The sequence below is a fragment of the Egretta garzetta genome, unplaced genomic scaffold (genome assembly GCF_000687185.1).
Source record: "Egretta garzetta isolate BGI_Z169 unplaced genomic scaffold, ASM68718v1 scaffold2, whole genome shotgun sequence".
Lineage (NCBI taxonomy): Eukaryota > Metazoa > Chordata > Aves > Pelecaniformes > Ardeidae > Egretta > Egretta garzetta.
Window position 1 is genome coordinate 1,337,228 of NW_009258894.1, and position 27,827 is coordinate 1,365,054.

Sequence of the window (27,827 nt, forward strand, 5' to 3'; positions counted from 1 at the left end):
CCGTGCCTGACTATGAAGCCTGCCCTAGGTGTCTGTTAGGTGGAGTGGCTCTGGGCTCAGAAAAGTAACATAAAAATCCAAACTACCACATATCTGCCTTTAGTGACCATGAAGAAAAAATATTGATAAGAAGTAAAAAATAAATTTACCCCAGTCGATTTATAGCAGTTCCATAGCTAACACAAACAAGGTTAAAGACAGATCCTTCGCTCTCACAAAACTATGATTTACTAAACAAAATTTATTAGAAATAGTAACTTATTACATATTTTACTATCTACCTATAAACCAATTTATCTCACTTCTTCCCCTATTTTGCCTCCTTTGGCCTACGTAAGGCACAGATATTTGGGCAATAAAAACATTAGGATTTCACTGGTTTCTTAGTATACTGCATTCAATAGCCTAAGTGCTGAAAACATTCAGTGACAATGAAATACGTATTTACTACATTAAGTAGTTAATCAGTTATTACAATATTCTGTAAAACTCTGATTGAATTCAATGTTGACAGTAATTAAAACCTCAGAGTACACTGTTTGGCTAAAAACTCAATTGAATTTTTTCCTGGAAGACTACATAAGAATTTTTCAGAAAGCATATTACTTCTTTGAAGGACAGATCCTTTTTCCCATTTAATGTAATTCCTAAGATCAATAACATCTTTGACCAAAATAAACTGTTAGAAAACACTAGCAAAAACCTTACCATTTTTGTGCATTTTCCAAACTGCTCTCTTCTTTTTTATGTTCTTCTTTAGCTGCCAGTGAAAAACATTTCAAAGATATAAATTACTGCCTTACTGGTTTAGAGTTCCTAGATTAAACATCTCTTACATTCAAAGTTGGATAGGTTGTATACTAAATATAATAAAAGTGATAAACATTTGCTAATTTTCAATTTTTATTTATTTCTTGTACCTGAACGAATGCTGCTAATGTACCAATAAAGTGTACAGGATGTGAAAAGTCATTTAAAATCCATACTATAATATATAGTGGTAGACATTAATCTGAATAAAAAGCAAATAATTAAACTTGACTTTCAGATTTTAAAAAAGAACATTAAGTTGTGTATGTTTCTTTATTGTTGCAGACCAGAACTTACAAACTTAAACCTGTTTCTGCAGCAGAAATAATTGGAAGTTCAATTGGAATTGAACAGGTACCAAACATGGTTAACACCAACTGTTCCATATAGCTATCACATTTTGTTCAGGAAGCTGGAAAGTGAAAACACATGTACTAAGTTTTAAATGTATGGTATGTACATGATTTTTTTTGAAAAAGCAGCCAAGAGTTTGAAATATGGTTAGTGAATCTGAGCCTCTCTGTTACAGAACGCTCACACAAACTACTTAAAAGGATTTGATTTTCAAAGGATGGGCATTCTGTACTTTTGAAAATGTTTCCTGAGCTGGGTATTCAATCAAAAGCACTATTTTTTTCACAAAATGTTGATCAATTCTTCTTAGTACAGTGGAGCGACTTTAGCTGCGGCAGAACACCATATATGTAAAACAATACTAATGTGGAAAAGTTATTCCTATTCCACATTAGAATAATCCTGTAAGCTCAAATGTTAATATAAACAGAATTCAGACACTTCTTTATACAAAGATAAAGAACTGTACTCTTTTGCTGTTAACAAAACAAATTAATTTCAACTCGTGTGTTTACCTATATTGGCCAAGTGCGCTGGAGATAGTTACTCAGAATATTTCAGTATGGCAAAAGCCGGAAACAACATTGTGTGCCCCTTGCAAGGAAAACAATTAATTCAATACCACTAAATTCTCCACCTCAAATCTTGGGGGCAAGACAGCTGCAGTTGAAATAGATAGGGCAGCTGTGATTCATTGTGTTCATCTCAGGCTCCTCAGAAATTCAGCTAACATTAACGTACTATACTTAATTCATTATTTCCACAGCTCTTTTATTTTATATATTTGAAACTAGAAAACATAGGCTGGAATTCTGATGGTTCATCATGATACAAAATTAACCACCGATAGAAAAACAAAGATGGTTAAAAGCTGAACTCTGTAAAAAATTGTACACTGTATGATTACATTAATAAGTTCTTTCTGGTTGTTAAGGAGATGAAGAATTGTTAAGTAAGGCAAATTTCCCAACATAGCTACATTCAGAGTTACAACAGAGATTGAATATCCTCAGCCAATAACTAACAAGGACATGCTTATACATTCATAGTTAGGTGGTAAGACCTGATTTACTATTTTTTAATCTTGTAACAACAGAATAAGGGAAGACAGAAGAAAGAAATTTTAATTTGTTATAGAAAGTAGAAAAAAAGGTGTGACTTCTAGGAAGGAACATGCAAAGCTTACATTACTATAACAGTGTGTGTGTTTGTCTACCAACATAAGGGAAAAGAAGAAGGAAGAAAATAACTATTATATGAGAAACAGTATTTTCCATATTTTTAACTATAAGCATGTCTACCAAGGAACTATTTAAAAGCATTTATTTGAAATTTAGATGTTGAGACTTGTTAAGAAAATGAACAAAAAACTCTACGCAACAAATTCTAAATAAATAGGAGTTACAAATACTATACAACGTGTAAGACAAGAAACCAGAGCAATTATCTAATGTTCCATACAATTTCTAAGTAATCTTCCACTCAGAATTTGTAATATCAGGCTCCTTTTCTCTCCCTCCACAACTTGCAATAACTAGCACTACCAAGGCTGTCAGTAAAGGTTTCCATGGGACATTGTATTTTCCTCAACAGAGTCCTCAAAGATATCAACCCTCATCTTAATTTGTGCAATTACAGAAGGAAATTAAAAGGAATTACATAAATGAAAGAACTTCTTTGTTTTATTTCTCTGGCAACACCACATTTGCTCGCAGAGAATTTCCTTTTTGCTGAAGTGGGATCCTGTAATTCTTTCATCCTCAGACCACATGCTTGATTTCAGTTTCCTCAGTTTCCTTAAGTTAAAAGTGTAATAACAGCCATATCAGAGTGGCACAGGGATTCCAGCCTAACATCCTGCCCCTGGCAGACACTGAAGCAGGTGCTCAGTAAGGACCCGATCCTTCCCCTAAGTGTTCTCTCTGCCTCTGAGGTTCTGTTGTTCATACAAAATGCTTCTTGCACTGGATGTCATTTCAATGTAATTCCCAATGGATTCTCTCCCAAGAACTTGCTTGTTCTCTGCTTAAACTTTTATGAGCTTTTTAGCTTCCACAGACAGCTGTGGCAAGTGTTTTATAACCTAACTACATGTAGCACATTTTGTTTATGCGCTACATAATATTTAATTACAAGATTAAATAATGGACTCCTGATATCACTCTATTTCTTGTATTGGCGAAAAGCATGACTGCAGTGAACATTGAAATACAGTGACTATTGGCATTAGCTTTTTGATTAGGACGCTTTTGAAGTGAATTTCCTCACTGTCCCTGTTTATTGAGCATTGATTCGGTTTGCAGAGAAGTTTTGGTGCTTGCAAGCTAATTTCCATTAGGAGGAAACTAAACAGGAAGCTCCACAGCAAATGCACTCCAATACTTAATAGGGACAAAAGGACCAAAATAATGCTTGAGCCTTCAGACAGCTTAGAAACACATGAGGTGGAGATGTTCACCTGAGATTAAATCTAACTCAGAGCTTAAACCCCTACTGTAAACATACTGGCCTCAGCCTCTGCTGCTTCCATCTGCTGATACAATCCTACTGCACCAAATTATTCCATAATGTAGCTGTAGATAGATGTATACAGATTACATACAGGTCCTTCAAAATGACTTCCCATAAACTGCATTTAGTATGGAGACACCCTTCTGTCTGGCCTTGGAATCATTAGGCTTGACCAGCTTTAAAAATGACAGGGAACTGTCAAATGTAAAGTTTGCTGTCTGGTCTCACCTCTAAATGCAAGTTCTTAATATGGTCTATGGGTTGGATTTGGTTAAGTCCGCACCCCAAACAAAGTATCAGATCCTGTCCTATGACAAGCAGATAATCTTAGTCAATCTATTGTCATTGAATATGGATATGAAAGCCAAAGCTCAGTTAAGAATTTCTGTGTCTTTCTACAGACGAAAGGAAACAGGTATTTAAAAAAGGAAAACAGGTATTTACAAAATAGGCAGTTCTAATTTGCTGTAAGAATAGCCTTTTGCAATAGACAGCTATAGACTCTGAAGACCAGCCACTAGTCTTATTTATCTTGCTATATCTAGCTCAGAGAATAAGAGAATAAATGGACTATGATCTTATGAATTTGCCTTATGATCCTGAGATGTTTCTGGTGACTTCCTTTTACTGAAATGCAGAAGTAAACATTTGAAGAGTCATTATCCTGTAACAATTCCAAGAGTGAAACGGACTAGAGTGAAATGGTAAAAAAATCCTACTTATTTCTTCTATGTATTCTACCTGCTGAGGATGGAACAGAATGCCAAACGCTATTTTGAGAATGAGAAATTACCAGAAAATATTTATTTTTAATGGGTCTAACATACGCATAGCAGATTCCAGTTACAACAGAACAAAGACCTCTCCATGCAACAGGCTACTATGAAATACTTTCCCAAAGAACAAAGGAAAGAAAATTTTGGATACTGCACAGACTGAAAGTTGAGGTCATCAGTAACTAACAGAGGCAAGCACAGAATGATTAAACTATTTGCTCTAAGAGGGGAGGACAAAGAAAGAAAAATGGGTAGACACAATTGCACAAAAATTTCAGTCACTTCTGCCCCTGTAGTGAAAATTTTTAACACTTACTGAGTCTGACTGGATAAATTTTCTGGTATTTCTCTCTGACCTTAAATATTTGAATGCATGTAAGAAGTATAATTCACACAAGTCTACTGATCTAGTTGTACCCATTACAGCTTTTTTATTTTCCAGTATCTTACTATTTTCAGAATTGAAAGATCTGATGCATAACTTCTTATAATTTTTCTAAGCATTCTGGAGCAATGACAATCTTCAAAATTATGAGAACACTCAGGCAACTAGCAGTTAGGGTGGAGACATCAGAACTCTTAGTTTTATATTCCAAGGCTGAGTTCATGTGGTTCAAAAATGTATGCTTCATGAACTTTTAGAGACTGGTAAATTATATGCTTTTCAGTGGGGGAAAAAAACCCACCCTAAAACAAGGTATTTGATTTTTTTGCCCCCAGGAGGGAAATAGGTCTTTTCTGAATCATGTCTTCCAACCAACCACAGCTAAGATTAAGAAGGAATGTAGGATAAGACATAGACCAAAAAAAACCCCAAACCCCAACCCTAAAACCAACCAACAAACCCAACCAACCAATAATAAAGCCCCCAAACAAAACATGCAAACCCAAAACAAAACCCCTAATGTCATTCCTCTCTGAACTTCCTAGAGCCTGGACAGAGGCTCTTCAAAGAGTGACAAAAGGTTATTCTGACATTTTCTAGGCTCACAATTCATCTTCCTTATTAGTCAAGACTAAAACCTCTTAAGCAGTCATGCTGAATGGTAGTCAAAAGATGAAACCTGCCCTTGAAACATACTTGCCCCTTAATCAAGGGTTGAGGAAGAATAGTATATCCCCAGGCAGATTCAGTTGGGTTATCTTTTTCCAAAATGCCAAATGTCACATTCTATGACATTACCAACTAAGGAGAACAAGCAACAATAGACCTTATTTTCTTGGTCTTTTTAAAGCACGAAGACATACCACCTTTTTATAGCAGAGATCCAAATCTCTTAGAAATTAGCCATTGCTGATATACTTGGGTATCAGAAGCTGAACTCAGAAGACTCGATGGTTAGAAGTATACTATATATATTTCCACCCTCAAGTACAATTGTAGTACAAAGAACAGCAGGATCGACAGCGGGATGAATTTAGCCTTCTTTGGCTTTGGTTTCAACAGATCTGTTACTAGTGAAACTTTCCTAATAGACTTAAATTTTAAGAAATCCTTCACTCAAGACTTACTGGACTACAAGTGATAATATGGTAAACAATTTTCACACTGGTTGCGCTTTGAGCTGCAAGGAACTATCATGAGCAATCGAGTGAAACTATGCTTTCCTAAGGACTGTTATTTTAGACTCCTGGTGGGTTGACCCCGGCCACTTGTCAGCTATGCACCACACAGCCACTTGCTCACTTGTACCCCTTCTCCTACAGAGGGATGGGTGAGGGAATAGGAAGAGCAAAAGCGAGAAAAACTTATGGGTCAAGATAAAGACAGTTCAATAGATGAAGAAAAGGGGAAGAAAAAAACAAGTGATGCAAAGGGCAATCGCTCACCACCTCCCACAAAGTAGACTGATGCCCAGCCATTTTTTGAGCAATGACTACCTCTCCCAAAATCCTTTCCCCCCCTTTTTTATTGCTGAGCATGACATTACATACATGGAATATCACTTTGGTAATTTTGAGTCAGCTGTCCAGGTTGTGACCCCTCCAACTCTTGCCCGCCCCTGGCCTACTTGCTGGGGGGACAGAGAAAGAGAAAGCCTTGACAATGTGCAAGTGCTGCTCAGCTTTAGCCAAAACACTCCGGTGTTATCAACACTGTTTTAGCCATAAATCCAAAACACAGCCCCATACTGACTTGCTGTGAAGAATATTAACTCCACCCCAGCCAGATCCAGTACAACAGCATGTAGCCATATAGAAAAATCATTGTAGATTAATCCTAAGGTTTAGATCCATTGGCTCATTTGGACAGTTTTTATGCATAAAAATCAAGTCTATAGTTATTTTTTTACTATAGTCAAGGTGTCCAGCCACTTGATTTACCATATTAAACAAATCTGTAGTCTTCAGTGCAGTATGAGGTTTTATTATTTAGCTGATGATAACAAAGCCAACTGCATGTGGCTAACTTCATACAAAGTGTTCATAAGTATCATTGACATCCAGTTAATCTCTTTATTATTAGTGTTATCTGAGTGTCTAGAAAAAGATAGGGCCCTGCATAAGAAGGCCATGAATAGAATACATTACAAATGTTATAAATGAACAGTCTGGATACTATAACACATGAAAATATATTTCATTACCTGACACTGTCAGAATCTCTTTTCTTGAAATGTGAATTTTAAAGGAATGAAAATCAAATTAATAGAATCTTTTAAACAAATTATCAAATATCAAGTGCAAATAAAATTAATGGAAATACACATATGAATGCAAGAGAATGTAATATCAGAAAATGGAAGGAAAGCCATCACCTATATTTTCCTTTTTTTTTTTCCCCATTATCAAACTAGAATATACTGTATTTTGAAAACATGGCTTGTCTAACAAGAGTAAGTATGGAACTGAGTACGGAAATTGGGGTTTTGGAATTGTTAAAGACATGGAAATTTAATTTCTAATTTAGTATCATATGCTACTAGGATGAAGTTTTACGTTTCATACAGACTGAATCCAATTTTAGAACTGTTCTACTTTTGGAAAACCCATTATATAATAAAGCATATAGCAAAAGAGAGTATAAAATTTATCAAAAATCAGGTACTCACAATAAAAACAAATTTTGTAATATCAGACATTTATACTTTTTATTCAAATTATAAATAAGCTTTCTCAATAACCTTAAAAGTTTTTAGCAAATCATGAAGTTTCAGAAATTCTAGAGGTGTGTATCCTCTTCTAGGAAGAGATATACTCAAGAAAAATCTATCTAGAGCTATACATAAAACCTGAATTTTCTGCTATTTCTACATTATTTTATTGAGTTATTTTTAATATAACTCTATCTTTTGAGACATAATATTACTTTTAAGTTAGTTCTATACAAAAAATTCTTATTCATATATAAACATAGCACACAGGACAGAATACATACAATGTAAAACATTTTCATTTTATTTTGTTTTTTATTGTATTGTATTCAATTTCAAATTTGAAAAATACATACCTAATGTGACTGCAAATTATTTCACATGGCTAAAGTCCACCATTCTCATGCAGGAGCTTTTTTGTCTTATAAAAATTCTATATTTCAGAAATCATAAAAAACCTTAAGTGTTCTATGTACAGAATCCTAGCAACTACTTTTTCTAATATGTATTATCCGATTAACTTTCTTTAGCTAGTTACTAAGTTCTAATGGGTAGTCTTTATGAACTCATGGAATTCAACAGACAGCCTGGAAATTACATGCAAGTATTTCATTGTATGTCTAATATAGGTTTCTATTCCAGTATATTAGAATGCAAAAAATCCCCAAAACAAATGATCCCAGGCCCATGAAGATATTTCTTCTATGGTATCAGTTAAGCAAGATGGTCTGGGAGCAATGGAATCAATGAAACTTGGCCTACTGTGGATCTGTATTTTCGAGTTAGTTCCCAGATGGATTCATTAATGTTTAATTAAGGGTTGAGTTCATGATACAGCCTTTCTCTCCCTGGAAGGCTAATAGGGTCACTCTTGTCTATTTAGCCACATATTTTTATTGAGATTTTAGGAGCTTAATATCTTAGGATCTCTAACTCTGTCACATTTGGTCAAAATTGGCCAATGCATTAAAAATTATTGGCAGGGGAACAATCAACAGGCAGTGTGATCACATAAGCCTTGTTTCCTTTACCTCTTCTCTAAATTAGAAAATGTCACATTTTTAACATGGGATTTGGCTATGCAATTTTTTTTAGATGGTTTAAATACTGATATAGACATCTTAAATCCTTTCAAAACAATCTTCAGAACACTTGCTGCCATGAGGTCTTAATCATGCTTCCCTGAAACAGTCCTTACAAGTTTATTTTCCTTTGCAGTGGTACAAAAATTGTTTTTAAATAAGAAACCCACATCCAATGATAAAAATGTACAAATGTTTCTATCACACAAAGAGTCTCTGTGCAGGCTTGGAAAGCTGCTTAACAAACATGTTTCCACACAAATTATCACGAATATTAGTTACTAAGCTGTATCTTAGGTAATGGGCAAGGACTAATTAATTAACATTTACCATACAGAAATTGTTAAACATTATAAAAGATTCAGTATTTTTAATGTTACCAAACCACAAAAAATTGTAGACATTTTTACGCACACAGAGGCACACAACAGCAGCAGAACACATTCAAGAACATGTTTATTATCATAGGTAATAAAAAAAAATAGGAAATCATATTTTCTTTTAAAAGTGATAATGCTGTTTATAAATGTGCCAGAAAAAGTGCTGAAGGTCATTTTACCAGCACATTAGCACTAACTATGAAGAAAAAAATACTTAATTAATTTTAATAAAGTTCTATATTTCTTAAAATATATGTTTCTTAGTATGGTGCTTCTATTGTATTCTATGAGTAGACTTTTAAATTAAAGCTTTTTTTTCCAGTTAGCTTCTACACAAACAGGTAATTGTTTCATTAAAATTAGGACTAACTTTAGTCTTACTTAACTCTGGAGTTATCAATTACAAAGCAAGAATTAGCATTACATTTTTCAATTTATTCCAATTAAGTTATTTGAAACTGCATGCTGTTAAAATGCAATCAAGCCATTAATCCCTCATTCTCCCACACTTCTGGTTCCAGAGAATAAATATTTTTTTAAGCCTCTTAGTACTTAAACACTACAGAAATATATTCTAATTCTTATTTCTTTTTAATAAACACTTATAATGTTGTGGTCTAATTCCAAGATTAATCTTTGAGATGAATAAATGTACCTAAACAGTTTATGGAACTGAAAAATTAGTTCTAATTCTTTCAAACTGAACAAGGTTAAATCCAGTCTGTTCTGTGTTTGGGAAAACTAATTATCCAGATTATCTGTAACTACAATCTTCTGTTGTAAACAGAAGTAAAAACTTCAAGGATCAGCACATTTTTACACCAAGAACAATGCTTTTAAATAGTTGAATGATTATTAAGACCAATAAGAAGCAGGAGGTCTTCTCAAAAAGTTAAGAAGGATATAAAAAAAAAAACTAATTGAAGGTGAGCCAACACCTAATCTGGTGGGTAAAGAATGAATACTTATAGAAATATAATTAAATGAATTTCAGAAAAGCTTGTGAAATTTGTGGCCTGAAAAATTTTAGGAGAGAAAAGCCATAGCATTGCCTCCTCCTGTGGAATGATAAGAATGATTTATGAAGCTAAAGTAATTTCTGCTGATTGAGCTCAGTCAAGATTGGTTTCACATGATCAGTTAAAGTACAGCAATGCGTGATGTGTAGTGGCCCCACATGTTTGAACACACTAGGACATGCTCTTCTAGGTGATCCAAAGGATGGGGGTGGGGGGGCTAAAAACTACTGCTTTGTTTTCCATACATTTCCTCCTCATTAGGATACACTCCTCCTGCAAAGTAAGCCACTTCTGGTGGTCGGGAGCAAAGTCTCATTGTAAATGCACAGCAGGATAGTGGCAAAGCTTGAGATTAAATCTCCATAGATTTATATAGGACTTTCTCACTGTTGATTGCTTGTACTGTTTCAAAGGTGCGTATGTTCCCTTTTTTTATTGCTGGTTACTGACTTTATTCCAGCATATGGTGGTTGGCGCCATGACACAAAGTGAACATTTTATACTAGAATTAAAGTGGATATTTGACAGTTTCTGTCAGAAAGTTCAGAGCAAAGAATTTGTGAGACAAGATTTATTGCATATTTTATATGGGACACATCTGTTTCTTTGCTACGTTTTTGTTTAAATAAAAAAAAGCAATGAAGGTTCTTTAAGAAACAAAGACTGTCAATAAAAAGCATGAACAGAAAAACTACATTATTGAGAACGAATTTAATCATTCTGACCTTCTAAAAATGTGCTGCTTGGAAGTATGACAGTCACCTTCCCCTTTTTGTTCAGCCATATAGACAGGATGGGGGAGGAGAATTTCAAGCCCAAAATGATTCTCAAATGCACAGCTACCCATATTTAAGGGTAAATTAAATAAAAATGAAAACAGAATTAAATCTAAATATACATATTGGATATTCACATTTAAAAGTAAGGTGAAATGTTAAGGTAGATTTTGCCTGGGTTTTTTTTAGTGTGCATAACTGCATTTTAGTGATGTGAAATGTGCCAAAAGAACACTCCTTGTTTTGAAATTTCTTATAAAACTACAGATTAAGTATAAAAAGGTATACATCAAACTTGTCCATATTTATCTGTTAACAACACTGAACCTGATAGAGTTTGGCCTCTAAAGTTCAATGTTTTAGTCTTCATCATACCTGAATCAAAACAGAATTTGGAGAACACCTAGCAGGATCTTTTTTAAGAAAAAAAAATTGTATGCCTTATACAAGAGAGAAAAATTCTTTGAATAAAACTCTGAATTTTTAACCAACAAACTTCCTGTTCATAAAGATTCATATTTAGTATGAAACCCTAAGATCCAGCTTGAGAAATATGAAATCTAAATAGGTAGACTTAAACAAGAATCAACAAGTACAAAATAAAGAAATCATATTGCTCAAAAATCACATACGTCTTTATGAAAAAGCATGTGTGTCTTATTTCTACTTAAAGAATACATCAATAGAAAAATCACCTCTATTGGACTACATACATTCTACACATATAGTTATCATAGATTGTTTAAAAAAAATTCATAATACAGGCTCAATAATTTCCCAAACAAAAATGTAGTAATTTCCTCTATAAAATCACAAATATTTGTCAAATGATTTCATACTACCAATGTATTTCATTCTTGTTTTTAACTTAAGTTCTTCTACATCTTAGATTTATGCAGGAAAATTTATCTAGCTACTACTTTAAAGGGTCTGTAATTTGAAACAAAATGTTAAAAAGAGGCAAACTTGTACCCACGATATTTCTCCTCCTTGCCACAAATAAAACATGGGATACTAACTTTAAAAAGTATTTTGTTAAGATCCTTTTAATCAATGTTTTTACAAGAAACACCAAACTGCATTCAAGTGCAAGGCATAAATTTTTTCCAAGCTTCCCTTCTTTGTGATAAACACATAGAAGAATATATTTTTAAAAAGTATCTCTAAATTTCTAAATAAAACCCTTAGTATTCTCCTTATGGGGAAAGGATGATGAGAAAAGTAAAGCACGTGTGACACATTAGTCAGACCATTTAATTAAATCCTAGAAAGCACTCTGATACTATATGATGAGAGAAATGGGAGTCTATACAAAAGAAAAATATCTCATGTAAGCTTACTTTAAGACTGGGAAAATAACAAGAATTATTATTGCATATACCTGATCTATTTTGGTTTTTTACAGCTTGCTTATTTTCTGTTGAACTCTATGCTGAGAGTATCTGGATTTTGGATCCAGATTTACATCCATCTGCAGTGGATGTAAACAGTTTTAGGTGTTCACGTTTATTCTTATGTAACAGGAAAGAAGAGCATATGAGTATTACACAACAGGACCAGGGAATTTGAGTGCAGCAGCTAAGCCCATGACAGCAGACTTTCTGCTCACTGCACCTCTGGGCCTTTATCATTACCTTATTGTTTATGAGGTACCTTCTATCTCCTGGAAATGGCTTTTACTCAATAATAATAGCAGGTCCATGCCAAAGGCAGAAAGAAGAATAGAAATACATGATAATGATAATTTAACTGAAATCCTAAAACATAGATGCAATTCCAATGGACCTATTAGTAGAAGAGTTAAATATAATTGTAGTCATAGTTGAAGTTTTATTTGACTACCATTTTGATTTGATATTATCTATTAAAAATCACAAAAACTATTTCTCAGAATGAGAAATAACACAAACCATACCAATATAATTTATATCTAAATTGATTCTGCTATAATAACCCAGTCATAATAAGCTTGATTCCTCTTAGTTTTATTCTCCATGACAACAAGAAGGTCTTGAATGGACTTAAAAAATCATATGCAAAGTAAAAGTAATAATATACTTTGCAATTTGATGCATCTGCATCTATAATGGCAAAATATTCTTTACATCAAATATTTAATAGGACAACTTATTTTACAACATTTTTTGAAATGTTATAAAATGTTTGGAAATATTTTTTTAAAGTTGAAAAGAAATTTTAAATCTTGAGACAATTTTCTTCATTCACATGAAAATCAAACCAATATCAAATTGCGTTATGTGAAAAATGACTGGCATTTAAAAGGCAGGAAAGTCAAAGTCCCCTTATCATTATTTCAAACAGAAATGTAGAGTCAGCTATCCTAATTAAGCTTGGAGATTCTCTGTCCTGGGAACTGCCCAGTTACATGTAAGGAAAGAATCACTGATGTGGAAAGCTTAAATCATCTTGAACATAAATATGTTTTATCCAACTCCCATTTAACTCTAAGTCAGTGCTGGGCCAGGCCCTTTGCATAAAACTCAAGGTAAGGAAACACATCAGAAACATTTATCAATAACTCTATAGATAATCAAACGAAATACATTTCATAGAACAGTTTTTCCTTTTAGCATTATATTCTTTAACCTTTAAAGTTTTCTGCTTGGCCACAGAAGCTACACTGTTGTGTCCAGTCAGGTATCCCTCCCTGTCCTAGGGCACTAGGACCCTTTCTGATAACCCATGCCGCTCCAGAGATGGCAATGCTTTGTGAAGGGAATTTTCAAGATTAAAGACTTTATACACATGCTTTGTACAAATAATTATATCCTAAAACATGCTATGCAGTAGCTGTAAAGAAGTCCTTTAAGGAATATTTTTCAGACACTTTCAAAATAGCTGACTTGGGACGTAGTTTAGATAGCTGAAAAATCCTGATCCTGAAAAGTTTGAATTGATTTACATGCCATGAAAGAAATACCATTCCAATCAATTCATACATACATCTCTTAAGAGAAATAAACCCACTGATTTTTCCACCTCTGTCAAGATGTTCACGAAGAAGCACTGTAAGGGCTCTTCACAGGACAGAACTACATTTTTAAACACCTTGCCCTGGCATCTGAAGTATTTAGGCACAAAGATACTACAGAAGTTGTTGCAGGAGAGGTTCAATGATGACCTGAAATCAGACTTTTCTTACATTTAGGAGAAGCCTGTCTTTTATCACATCTGTAATCTTACAACACTGTATCATGCATATGTTTTTACTCTAATTCTCCAATTTCGAGAACTTAGTAGCAACCTGGTGCTTTGTCTTTTAACTAGCTTCAAATTTCTGAGAATTGCCCTAAGAAAATTGTGGTTGTTATTTTTGTTCTCAAAACAAATGGTCCTGCTACATCCTGTTTAACAAGTTTGGGTGTCAAATTTATTTATATTTTTTTTCTTAGAAAGAAGCTTCCTTCTGATGGCTGTTTCCTGTCTGGACTACAGATTTTACCTGTTATCATTGCTTTAAAAAGGAAAACACAATTTACACCATAACAGAACCTAATCCTGAGACCTCCAATTTCCTGTTGAAATTTTCAGCATCCAGTATTTTTATCAATCATGTCCAAAAGCATTAAGAGAGGATATTCATGTGTTTGCACAGGTACAAAACATAATTGAGAAAAAAGATCAACATACCAAAATTACGAAACTCTACAGATTCCACATCAGATCAAGTATGTTATTGTCATAATCAGTTTGTACTACGGTAGTATTGCAGGGTATGTCCAACCTTAATCCAAAGACTATGGTGTGAAATTACTGCGTATGGGGGACAAACATAAGGTAAGTGCCAATGTGATGGTAATTATTAAAGTCTTTTGAGAGCAAGTGTGTTGGGCCTTTCATTATTTATTAAGTGCATTGATTTCATCTATCCAATCCTTTCCAATTCTTGCCTCTGTTCTTTCCTTCCACTAATAGCTTTCATATATGAAAGCAATTGCTCACAGCATATATAATCTAAGGTAATTAATCAGTGAGCATCCTGATTTCCTGCCAAGGAAAGCTTTGACAGGGATTTAAATTATAGTAGTTCACTGACTTTGAATATCAGCACAAATAGGGTAAGACAAGGATGCAAATAGCAGAGCAAATCCAGATAAACTTCATGCCAGTGGCATTGACTGCAGTACAGGGAATAACAACACAAGAAGGTAACCAGATAAATAGGGAATCATGCAGGAAATTCATAAGAACACAGTAAAGAAGAAGAAAGCAGCTGAATTAACAGAATAGCCTAATTGGATCCCTGTGAAAAAACAACATATATAACCTGTGGTTCTATTTACCTAGAAGCCTATGATATAGGCACTGGAAGAAATCCAGTGGAATTGAACAGAAAATAAGGGTTTAAATGAGAATTTAAAGAGAATGTTAGACTCCAGGCAGCTAATAGTGGTTACACTAATGGCATCAGTAGTATTAGGTATAGATTTCATAACTATCATATACATAATTTTTTTTCTATTAAATCGAGGGTATCAGACTAACATTCATTATATCACTCAGTTGCTATTAATGGGAAATCCTTCTCTGTCATGAAATGCCAGTGACTTTGCAGCAGCCACGGTAATTCAGTATAACACAATCAAACTGAAAAGAAGCTGGAAGGAACTATTGACTCCAAGAGATTCTTTCCTTGTCTTCTAAGGGAGGACAACATTGCATTTTTAATTACAAGACCTTCTAAATTACATTCATATTACACATTCTAAGAGAGTGTAAACCTCCAGTTTTTATAGTAAGCCATGATACAGAGGAACTGATTATAGCAATTTGACAAATATTGGTCTCAAATCAATTGAAAGTTTCCTGAAAAGTCATAGTTTTAATTAACATCAATTTTCAGGACTTTGATGCTGGTAATTCTTTTGGTAGTGTAGGAGAAAACATTCCTTTCAGAGCAAATTCTTGTTCTTTGAAGCCGCTCGCTGTCAATATTGCATTAGTTAGAGGCATATGGATGCAATCACATTCCAGGACACCTTATTTGGTGTCTTATGGACTGAGGCTATTGTCTAACTATACAATCTCAGAGCACCACAGTGATAAGGCTCTGTGCTTTGCGCATTCATGCCAATTTATGTAAATCACCCTTTCATCTGTTTAAATACAACGATCTTTGAGTGATGAAAACAGTTATGACTGTCACAAACAGTTTGAAAGATTAAAGTAATTCTGCTGCTGGCATATAAAACAGCGTTCCACATCTAAACACAAACTTTGCCTGGTCTGTAAAGTCATTGCTGGGAAGGATAAAAAGTTTTAAGCAAACATTATCACTGCAAGGAAGTATGACATATTTTTCATGTTTGACACTGGACATAAATATCCTCCCACACTGTTTAATGTGAGAACTGCATATGTGTGGCAGAGATAATAAAACATCTCAGTGAAAACAAATGAAGGGAAAAAAAAGAGTTATGATAAGTAGAACAGAAAATAAAGCTTTGAAGTTAAAAGTCTTCATATTTGTACAGTTTATTCACAAAAGGAAGAATCAGGATTTGATATGCAGACTGGATAGTCACAGAACCTGCAAGAGAGTCTGATGTCTTGTAGAACTGGTTATCTTTAGTGTGATATGTGACAGAAGCAGGCTCATAACTGCAGGTAACAGAAAATCAGGGCAACTGTAAGATCCTTCCTGTAAGTGCTATTGCCCTTCTGCTGTTGGTTACGCACCATATTTTACAAGGCAGCCGTTACTGAAATTTGGTGCTCTGAAAAATTATTCTTGATTTTCTTGCTTCACTTATCAGCATTAAAATGTTCAAGAGCTTGACAGATAAAATGGGACACAAGTACCATAATGTGATATGTAGATTGAGGTAGAGGAGTACAACACTAGTGGGAAGACAAGTATGTGACTTAGTTTCATATGCGGTTTTAGAATATTTTTCTTTCTTTCTGTCAATATTCTTCTTGGGAAGACAAGCTGTATTTTTGTCACAGAGAAGCAAGAATCTTAAATATTTCTCAGGGGTTTCTGAAATTTTGGGAAGTCATTACAGACCAAGCTCTACCAAACTGCTGTGAATAAGGACTTAAAACATAATCTCTATATCTGTTTTAAAAACAACACTATAATGTTGTCAGACTATTAAAGAAAATAAGTGCCAATGTAAATTTCTTCCTAATCTTTGACTGTATTAAAATTTATAAAGGTATGTCCTGTTGACAGTAAGAGAGAAATAAGAAATATTATTGTATTGTGAAAATGGTACTGATAATAGTGTCTTGGAGTATTCTTGGCCTCTGATTGACTACTACTAAATGACATTAGCATCCTGCTCTATATTTCATAGACTGCTTTGATTGAAAAGCAGTAGAGTTTTGAGTGGAAATACTTCTTTTGCTGTAATATAAGAAATTATACTATCACCCTCCTACACTCAAAATACATATGGGGCTATAAACTAAAAGAGGAACATTGCTTTCCCTGGGTTAATACCATAGGTGCTACTAGATGAAGAGAATAAATCACCAGATATGAGTATCTGTAGCACAAGAACAACATTTAAGATGGAATACTTACATACCCAGGAAAAAGTAGGAAATAATCAACAAGAAACTGAAAGTCTGCCAGCTGAAATATGCTACAGTATAGTTAAAGAAAAGCTAGTGGCATAAACTTCTTATATGAAAGCTATTATAAGATGGTATTTTATGTACTGTTGAGGAAGAAAACAGAAACAAGTAAAGTTGGGTGAAAATAAATTTAAGACCGTAACAAGTAATGAGTTAAGAAAATAATTTGAGTAGAAATATTAGGAATGAAGACCAACAATAACAAAAATATCTTCCCGGATGCTAGCTTGAAATCAAGATCTAAATGATTTAGGCTTTCAATTATTTGGTTAAAAGAAGTCAAATATACTTCAACAAGTTTTCACTTAGAACTCTGTGATCTAAACCCCAGTGATTCCAAATAAAGAATGAGTATTTTATCTTCTTACTGCTGAACAAATTTGTAAGAAAATACAGAATCACAGTATCCAATGAGAATTTGTTACTTACACAGAAGAAATTATTTTTCTGGAAATAAAGTTATGAAGGTGGAACTGATAGAGAGGCATGGAGACACGCATGAGAGAGGAAGGAACAATTCTGTATGTAGCTGCAGTAACCTATATCAAACAACAAATGTGACATTGATTCACACATTTTAAAAGGCCAGGAGGTAGCTCTCTAATTTTTTTAGGCAGCCAGGTATGTTACGGAATCACACAAGTCCCCCCGTTTTTCCTCCCTATTCTCATGTCAGAGAGTGTAACAGTTCTGATCAGAGTTCCTGGCCAGTACACTTGGATGTTGTTTCTTCATAACATTTCTTAATTTCTCGGTATAATCCCCCCCGGAATAATATGAAACAGAAAGTAGTTAACATACAAGTGAAGGGGGCTAGCCTTAACAGAATTTATTTCTTATTTTCCTTCCCACTGGACTACCTCAACAATCCTCTATGGTGCATCCCAACAGGCAAATGAGAAAATGTGGATCAAAGCTCCTGTTCTGCACCAGAAATACATTAAAAAGCACAACAGACTGGATGCATGCCCAGGTAGCTACTACAGCCTGGCTAAAGTGATTAAGAAGAAATCACTCAGCAGTAAAAATCAGATTTACTGCCATTTTCCATGTGGTTGCTAACCTCCTCTGAAAAATGCACTAGCTCCTGACATAATGCTGCAGTGAGTAGCTTGGCCTATGTTTCTATTTTTCTGTTGTACAGTCCCATGACTGCACAGTGTTGATCTTCCATGTAGCAAAAGACATACAGCAGTTGTAGCAAAGCAATGAACTTAACTGATGATTCCTAAGTGCTAGGCTAGAATTCTAAGCACAGGACAATTTCTTTTACGATGGGATAATTCTCAGCAGATCTTCTGTGACAAATCCCTCCCTCTCTATCTTGCTTGTTACCTTGTACACTTCAGTGTATCATATGCCTTTCCCCAACAGCTTTGCTTTCTGCTATTAATGATTTTCAAAAACTGTTCTGTCATGATATCAGACTACTTGCTTCCCAGACTCCGCTGTAAACTAAATTAATTCTTTTAATAGCAAAGTCTTCATCATCAGGATGCTTTATTCTTAGAGAAATGAAGAGAGGCAGCTCTGCTTTTCCTATGCTAACTGCTACGAAGCATAAAGACTTTTTGATTTGCACATTCCAGTATATGAGGGAGGAAATGAAGCCCAGATTAAAGTTTTTACATACTTGCTGACCTGGAACCAATGAAGGGGAATTTGGGACCAGATTTTGCAAGATCCTGTGTGAATCTGTGCTATGTGTTTCCACATTTATTTAAATGGACAAACAATATGCAATAGTCAAGCATCAAAATAAGAAATAAATTTTATTAAGGCTAGTCACCTACTCCTGTATGTCATTTACTTTCTGGTTTGTATTATTCTTGAGAGAATGCACAAGGAGAATAAAAAAAATGTCATGAAAAACTAACACCAATGGCTACTGGCCAACATCCCTTCCACTGAGGTTCATAGCTGCAGTAACCAAACTCTGCCTTTTCTCCTTTTCAAAATAGAGTATTTTGCATCTTTCTCAATATTCATCTTTTTTTTTGGTGTGAGATAGCTTTGCATCAAAAGAGGAGTTTTCTTCCAAGCAATTCTGAGCAAGAATTTAATAAATTAAGGAGCATTCCAAACCAACCATTAATTCCATAATTTCAAAGGGGTTTTTGCATATCATAGCAATTTAAGTGGAAAACCTTATGAACATATTTCTGAAAAAAACCATGGAGTAATTCCACTGGAAATAGAGCAAGTATATATTAATTTGTAGTAATTCTTAGGTCTCCATATTATAGTAAAACTAATACAATTTTTTGCATGTAATATAATTAAAACTACTAAAGATTATTTCCACTTTGAGAAGAATCTAAGCCCTTTTCAAAAAGCATGGGCATACCAAATACAGCTAATGAAGTATTAACACAGTTAACACATGATGTTTTTCTTCTGGGAATCACGAAGTACTTGACAAAGATTATCTTTCACTACAAAAAAATAGCAAGAATCATTATTTAACATTCTGTGTACAAGAAAAGTGGAACACTCTCTGAAAAAGAGATTAACCAACTATTCCTGCATCACATGTCAAGCAGCTAAACTGGGAATAGAACCTAAAGGTTCTGGCACCTAATTCCCTGTTGAAGGCACTAGGCTACATTACATCCAGTTATACAAAACAGCACTGACACGAGCAGAAGTACAGTTTATCCCCTCTAACATTTGAGAATGTCAGTCTCCATAACACTCTCAGCGTTTTTTGTTACAACACAGCAAGTAGTAGATTTAATTGCTATTAATTGTAATTAGGAAATGTAAACAGTTCAGCTTAAGCAAATCAATATGTTTTTGTTTCTTACAGTATTGCCAACTTAGCATTGACTAGAAATGATGGGAAATTGTGCGTGTGAGAAAAACCTGAGGATCTATGAGTTCCAGCCCTCTTTTCAAGCCAGAAGTTTCAGAAAAGCATCTGAGCTTTGGATACTTGCTGTGAGCTGGCAGAAAGATAACAGACAATTTTTTCTTACATTTGCTTAAACCAGCCACAACTCTTTTTTAAACAAACAAAACTGAAAGCAGATGCTTAACGGATGCTCAGTATTATCAGTTAACTCCTAATTTCAGAGCAGCAGCTGAGTTTCCAGACACTTATCTAAACTGAACCTCTGAGCTTGACATTTGTCCGATGCCTGTTCTAGTACCATAAATCAAGATGGGTTTCTGTGTTATTTTTACCAATCTTCAGTGTAGAATGTTACAAGATTTCCATTCTAATGCCACAGAAAGTACCACTCACCAATTACAAAGATTCAAATCAATCAGGTGACTGAAGGAGAAAAAGGGTCAATAATTATAGGATCTGACAACCTACTGACAAGTCATCTCATAAAAAGGCAGATGAAATAGAAATGTCAAAAGATGAGAAGTTAAATTACACTAAATTAAATGAGTATGATTAGATACCATAAAACATAATATTATAAAGCAAAAGGAGAGCAAGAGAATATAAGAAAAAATGGGTAAGTAATCCCTGTGGTTTTGCTCTTTCTAGAATACAAAAAACCTGAAACACTAAAAAGTGTCCAATAAATTTAATAATTTGTATGAAGAATTCATTGTCCCAGGACACTGTGCAAGAATGTATCCTTTCTCTTTTTTTAAAAAAAATATATACATTATTCACAAATATAAGGATAAAATTTTCTGTTACACTGACAAAGAGAAATATATCTCAATTTCCACATCAACAGGCATAAATAGGGCAAATGGTTGCAGGAATTTTTTTTTCTCTTTTAAATGATAACGCACAATTACATTGCAATTTTCTCTAAAGCAGAACTAATCTTTTTCAAAGATCAACTGGATACTTTTATCATATTCCACTCATCAGAAAGTAGGGTAGCTCAACTTTGCAGAACTCAGGTATTGTGTTGCCTCTATTTTTTGGGACTGTGGTGATACCCATTTGCTATTCCTTCTGCTGGTTTTAGCTGGAGTGGAGTTAACCTTCTTCAGAGCAGCTCGTATGATGCTGTGTATTGGATTTGAGACCAAAACAGTGTTGATAACACACCTGTGTTTTAGCTATTGCTGAACAGTGCTTGCACAGCATTAAGGCCTTCTCTATTTCTGATGCTGATGCCCAGAAAATAGACTGGGGGTGCACAAGAAGTTGAGAGGGGCCACAGCTGGGACAGCTGGCTGAATCAACCAAGGGGATAACCCATACCATATGACATCAATAAATCTGGGGAAAGAAGGAGGAGGGGGGGACATTCAGAGTGATGGCGTTTGTCTTCCCAAGTCACTGTTATGTGTGACGGAGCCCTGCTTTCCTGGGGATGGCTGAGCACCTGCCTGCCCATGGGAAGTAGGGAATGAATTCCTTGGTTCGCTTTGCTTGAGTGCACAGCTTTTGCTTTCCCTATTAAGTTGTCTTTACCTCAACCCATGAGTTTTCTCACTTTTACCATTCCAACCCTCTTTCCCACTCCACCGAGGGGGAATGAGTGAGCAGCTGTGTGGTGCTTAGCTGCCTACCAGACTAACCACAACAGTCCTCAAGAGATCCAGGGTGTAATAAGAATTACAGAATCTGTGATATGATCGTGGAAGACACCATTTGGTTAGGGTCTTGGCAAGACCTGGGCAAAACTGAATTATATCCAGATCTATACCTGAGTCTATCATTTTGACTGCTCTGCTCTGATGCATTTCTGACCAGTAGTGAGGAAAGAATACAGCCTTCATTTCTGAGCTGCTCTAACAGGGTAATTAATACAGGAAATGAATCAATTAATCTATACAAGACACAGTTACACTGATCTGCTACAATACTTTGGCAAGCAAGATCAAGAAGCAGGCTGGAGATCATAATGGTTCTGTAGAAATATATATAGTACTATCACAATCTTGATGTTATTGTTAAACTGTAAGTGAAAATTTCCAATTAAATAAGTTGGAAAGACAATACAACTGTCCTGCAGTGACATAAACATTTCCATTATAATTTTTTTTGTTTTACAAGTTCTGTGGCAAGAAATTTGCAGCTTTAACACCATCCAAATAGACTTGCAACTAGAAGAAAAAATATATCAAATAAATCTATCCATTGAGCTCTGTGGCCTGGGAGAAGGGTGAAGAATATCAGTTTATTTAACAGTACAATTTAACAGGGACTGCTACTTTTAAAGCATCCTGTTTTCACTTATCTTATTTAATAAGATAGCCTCATGAAATAGTTATTAAAAAGACATTAGGACAATCTTAAGAAAAAGGATTAAGCTAATTCATAAATTATTACAACAATCTTAATAATGACTAATAGTAAGTAAACTTTCTGCTTGGATTAGTAAACAGTAAACACTAAATTGTTAAACTGTTCATGATTTCTGTGAGAAATACTAGCCTTTTTGTAATATTTGATTCTTAACAATTCTTAATATAGTCGTCAGAAATGCAGCACTTACTCTGTTTACCCAAATAGTCTGTACTTCTACAATCTGGGGGAAAAAAAAATCTATTCCCTTATCTGTTTTGCACAGCTCCAGAGACAATAGTGCTGGCAGAAGCAGATGACTGGGAACACGTAGTCTGGGGATACAGGAGAGAGCAGGACTGTTCTTTTCAACAACAGCAACCTGCACTTACGTTGTCTTGAACTGATGATCAATTTGTACCTTGGATCTCATCCTTCTTGTCTGCAGACTCTACCCTGGTAAATCACTTCCTTACGCCTATTTCAAGACAAAATCTTTAAATCTGAATTAGTTAGTCCATAAACCCATGCTATTGACAAAAGATGCCACTACTTCATGGATATATGTGAACTTTCTCTAGAAGGGTATTTTTCATTCTAGTCTTTTATAAACTAGAAGCTTTACATTCCCTCTGATAAATTTGGTTTATGATTAATATCTTTTTCTTTTTGCCTACAAATAATGATAAAGAACAGAGCAGAAAATAATCACTAGGAAATGGGTGAGATCAAGGGAACAATTACCTTTGACAAGTGATGTCCAAGATCTGTCTAACCATTATTCTTAACATCTATTGGGCACATCAGGACATAATCCATAACAGATAGTAGGAATTTTCAGAGGTTACAGATATTTAATGCAGCTTACTTCATGTATAACTTTGTAAACCACTACATTATTTGTGAATAATTATTTTTTTTCAAATGTTGTTACCTTTCTGGAAGAATTCCTCTAATTTCTCCTTGAAGGGCTGGAGATGCTCTTCAGAAGACTCTCTGCAAACTAACTTCATCTGCTTTTCAGAGGCTACAAAAAGAAGTTGAGACACATTTGTAGCAGAATTAATCTACCAGAAGTAGATGTCAACACTGTAGAAGTCTACATCTAAATTAGTCACTTAGGCTTACTTTAAAGGCAATGCAAATAGATAAGCACCAAGGAATCTGGCAAATACATTAAAATAAAAAATACCAATACTAGTTTAGCATACCAAATAGAAAATTCTATATGTTCCAGGAGTGGAATTTGTCTTTAGTAATGGTTTGTCCTAAAACTCCAGCTGTGGCCTGACACTTGCCATTAACACAGCCTGCCTCACACACAAAATCTAGATGGTATTTAAAGCTCTAAACTTTGTTTCTGTGGTGAGTTGAGGATGCCTGGTATCTGGACTGATTTCAATCAATGAGTGCCAGGCATCCTATACTCAAGCATGTTTCCTAACACAGATGCAGGAATCCAGTTTGCTTAAGTATTCAAATTCCAGGCCGTGATATGAAATAGTAGAAGTCTGTAAGAAAGTTAATTTACACGTAACTGCAATTTGTTTACTATTTAATCTGTTATTTTAAGACCTGATGCCATGCCAACTTCAAAAAACTCCAGGTTATTCACCGATGGATTTTAAGATTCCTAGAACTTCTAGTAAACTTCGTAGATTCCAGCATTTCACATGAAAGATTAAATGAGACTGTCAGAAATCAAAATGCAACCTTCCATTTAGTAACAGTGTTTATGAAATACTGTAAGATTTATTTTTCCACAACTCTTAATTCCCAAGAAGCTAAATTTAGATGGAAATTTATTTTGGAGTTAAATCCAAGAGTTACAGTTTGGCTGCATGAAACATATTCATACCATATTGCTACCACCATTATATAATTCAACTTATTGCAGCACAAATTAATACAAAACTGTGGAAACAGAAGTTGAGAATTTGTAATTAAAATGTCATGTTAATGTAAGCTTGCAATGCAGTGAAAATAATAAATGGAAGGTTGAAAACAGAGGCGTACATTTTCTTGTACAGCTAGTGGTGTGTCTACAAGTGTCCCTGCTCATTGCAGGGGCGTTGGACTAGATGACCTCTAAAGGTCCTTTCCAACCCAAAACATTCTATGATTCTATGAACAGACGCATTCTATAATACTCTTGGACCAGCAGGACTTGCTCAAAAAGACAGCTTTTCAATTAATTGAGATGAGAAATATATTTGGACAGTTGTTACAGAAAAATAGTGCAAAGATACCCATTCCCACCTAAGCGTGTATTTTAATTTACCATCCGTCCTCAATTCATGTAGGTTGTAGACTATGACATTACTGAGGAGCTCCACATCTTATGTAAGATAGCCTGGGCTACAGTCTAAATTTGTCTTTAATCTCTAATCTGGCAACATGTAGCAAAAGACAGCTTTGAAACTGTTCAGAGTAAAGTTAATGGATATTTGTTTGTATGCCAGACAGTAGGCAGAATGGAGCGTTAATTTAAACATAACAGATCAGGAAAGTCTTTTATTAGCTGCTCAGCTATGTGTCTTTAATAAATTAAATTAAGCAAACAAATGAGAAATCAGGGAAGTTTATACGACTTTTAAAGATTATTTTCTTATGATGGATGCCTCTTACCATTAAAAATTTGAACTTTCCATGGCTGTTATCATGCACTGAATGAAATTTATGTATACTTAACATTTATGTTTGTAGAATTAGAAGGAGATTTCTACAGCTATCCAAGCAAATTGTAACACTTTACTTTGGAAGAAGACGGACACATTAGAGTTTTATAGGGAAAAAAAATCTAGCAAAATAACTGAGACACTATTGTTACATTTCTGACTGGAAGTTTGAACAAAGTAGCAGCTACAGGTTTATGTTTTTTCTTTGTATTTAAGAAAATCCACAGAAAATTATATAGGGCAATATTTAGAAATCAGTTTAGATAGATATAAAATGACAAAAGTGTAAAAGTATGAGTACACATATTATGTTCAGGCATTTGGCACACAGAGACTACAGAATGCACATGATTATTACAATCATGTAAGGTTGCAACAATTGCAAGCCAATAATTATTTTGTAATAATCTTATATAAATAAATTTGTATAAATCTATATAGAAGTAGATTTCTATGAATATGTATTATAATAATAAGTCTGTAGCTACAGTAGTATCTAAACATACTCTAACACACTCTAGAAAGGTGTTTTCCCAAACATATGGTGTGGCTAATGCATTGTCTGGAGTATTGAAAGCTTCCTAGATGTTTCCTATGAGTTTTAATAACTCGAGATTTAGAACAGTTACTCAGATATGTCAATATCTGTAATATGTAAATATGTAAAAATATGTAAATATTTAAATGAGCAAGACTAGGACGAATTTTTTCTAAATTAAAAAGAAAGCACATATAAAACCCCTTCAATATTTTTTTTTTAATAAAGACAACTAACATTAACCTTACTCAGATGACAAAAGCTATGGAAAAATATGACAAGAAGAAGTACCAGAGAAAAAGCTGATTTTGGTAGTGAATTCTTAAGAAGAATCCTAATATCCTTAAAATGAAGATTAATATTTGACATGAGGGGAGGGGAAGAGTAAGAAGAAAGGCACAGAAGAGAAGAGTAAATGGGACACATGACACAGAGTAAGTGAATCAGGGGTGCTGATTAAAACTCTAGAAGTTTGAGATGAGATGAAATGAGATGAGAGACCAGTTTGCATTGCTTAACTCATCTTGAAACAATGAAACTGAAAGAGACAAAAGAACTCAAGTAAATGCTGGCAAACTCTAAAAATTTACATTATTGGAAAGCCTTAAAAAGAGACCTTTGGATGATTCTCTCTGCTGATGATATTTATCTAGATTATATTTATCTAAAACTAAAATCTATCAGTTTACTTCCTGAACTTCTTTCAGATAACTGCCAAAATAGACTGAAGGGCCCTGAGAAAGTTTTAGCTTTGAGCTAAAGGAATCAAGGACAAGGGTGATGAAGTGAAAATCTGTTAACCACAAAAGCAATGTATTTGCCCTATACTGTTTAATCGTCCTTCAACTGACTGTGAATTTAGTTTATACTTCACTCAATAACCTATACTTTTGGCCTATAAGCAAACAAAAAAGTATCTGGGCAACTGAAAGTTAACTAATTCTGTTTAAAGTCAACTGCACTGAAATACTTGAATAAAACTTGAATTTATTTACTTGCTAACATTAAAAATAAGACACATCACATCAGTATGGAGTCACTGGCTGAAGGCAGTCATGAACTTCAGCTGGAACTGCAGCCTCAAATATTATATATTCTTCAATAATGAAATGTCCTCTGCAGAATAATGATTCCTTGTCCAATACCTATAAGAAAATGATGGCTAGGACTACCAGCCAGATGTATTTTTTAAGCTGCAGAACATCAGAGAAGAAGATGATGAAGAACATCATCAAATTTTCCTGGGGATAGATATGGCAAAGAATGGTGGAAGTGCGTTCAAAGAAGTCACAAATCAGATACAAATAAAGACACACTTGGAAGAGGAAAAAGATTAAAATGGCAGTTGTAATTCTACATATTAAGGTCAGCTGGTCTTTGTCAACCTAGATTTGGGAGATTGATGAAAGGCTACCATACAACTCTATCACCTGCCTCAGTTCTACACAACATGGGATGAAGGTTTCTGTTAACTAACATGCATTGAATTTCTTGTTACGTAAGTTCCTTTGTTGTTCATTTACTCAAAAATTTACTTGAAATATATTGTTAAAAAAAAGAAAAAAAATTACCAAGTCATGCCAAACTTTATATAAAAAAATTAGAACTGAAAAGTTCTGTTCCATCAGTGGCTCTGATTTTCTTTGCCAAAGACGTTAGAATCATAGAATCGTTTAGGTTGGAAAAGACCTTTAAGATCATCAAGTCCAACCGTTAACCTAACACTGCCATCCCACCACTAAACCATGTCCCTAAGCACCTCGTCTGCCCATCTTTTAATACCTCCAGGGATGGGGACTCCACCACTTCCCTGGGCAGCCCATTCCAGTGATTGACAACCCCTTCATTGAAAAAATTTTTCCTAATGTCTAACCTAAACCTGCCCTGGCAATAATGTGTGAGGGAAAATTAAGTGAATTTTTTTACAGTTTTTTCTTATATTCACTATAATAGAAACCCTTTCCTTTTCAAAAGAAAATTATTTTAGCAAGGT

General features: G+C 34.4%; 1 protein-coding gene across 1 annotated transcript in view; it reads right to left on the reverse strand.

Moving 5' to 3' along the window:
* Positions 1 to 27,827, reverse strand: part of FMN1 (formin 1) — a 145,485-nt gene that overhangs the window by 16,021 nt on the left and 101,637 nt on the right. The window contains exons 14-15 of the mRNA XM_035889787.1: positions 23,553 to 23,645; positions 709 to 760 (exon numbers count right to left, since the gene is read on the reverse strand). Coding sequence (XP_035745680.1) covers positions 709 to 760; positions 23,553 to 23,645 — 145 coding nt within the window. The remainder of the gene's footprint in view (positions 1 to 708; positions 761 to 23,552; positions 23,646 to 27,827) is intronic.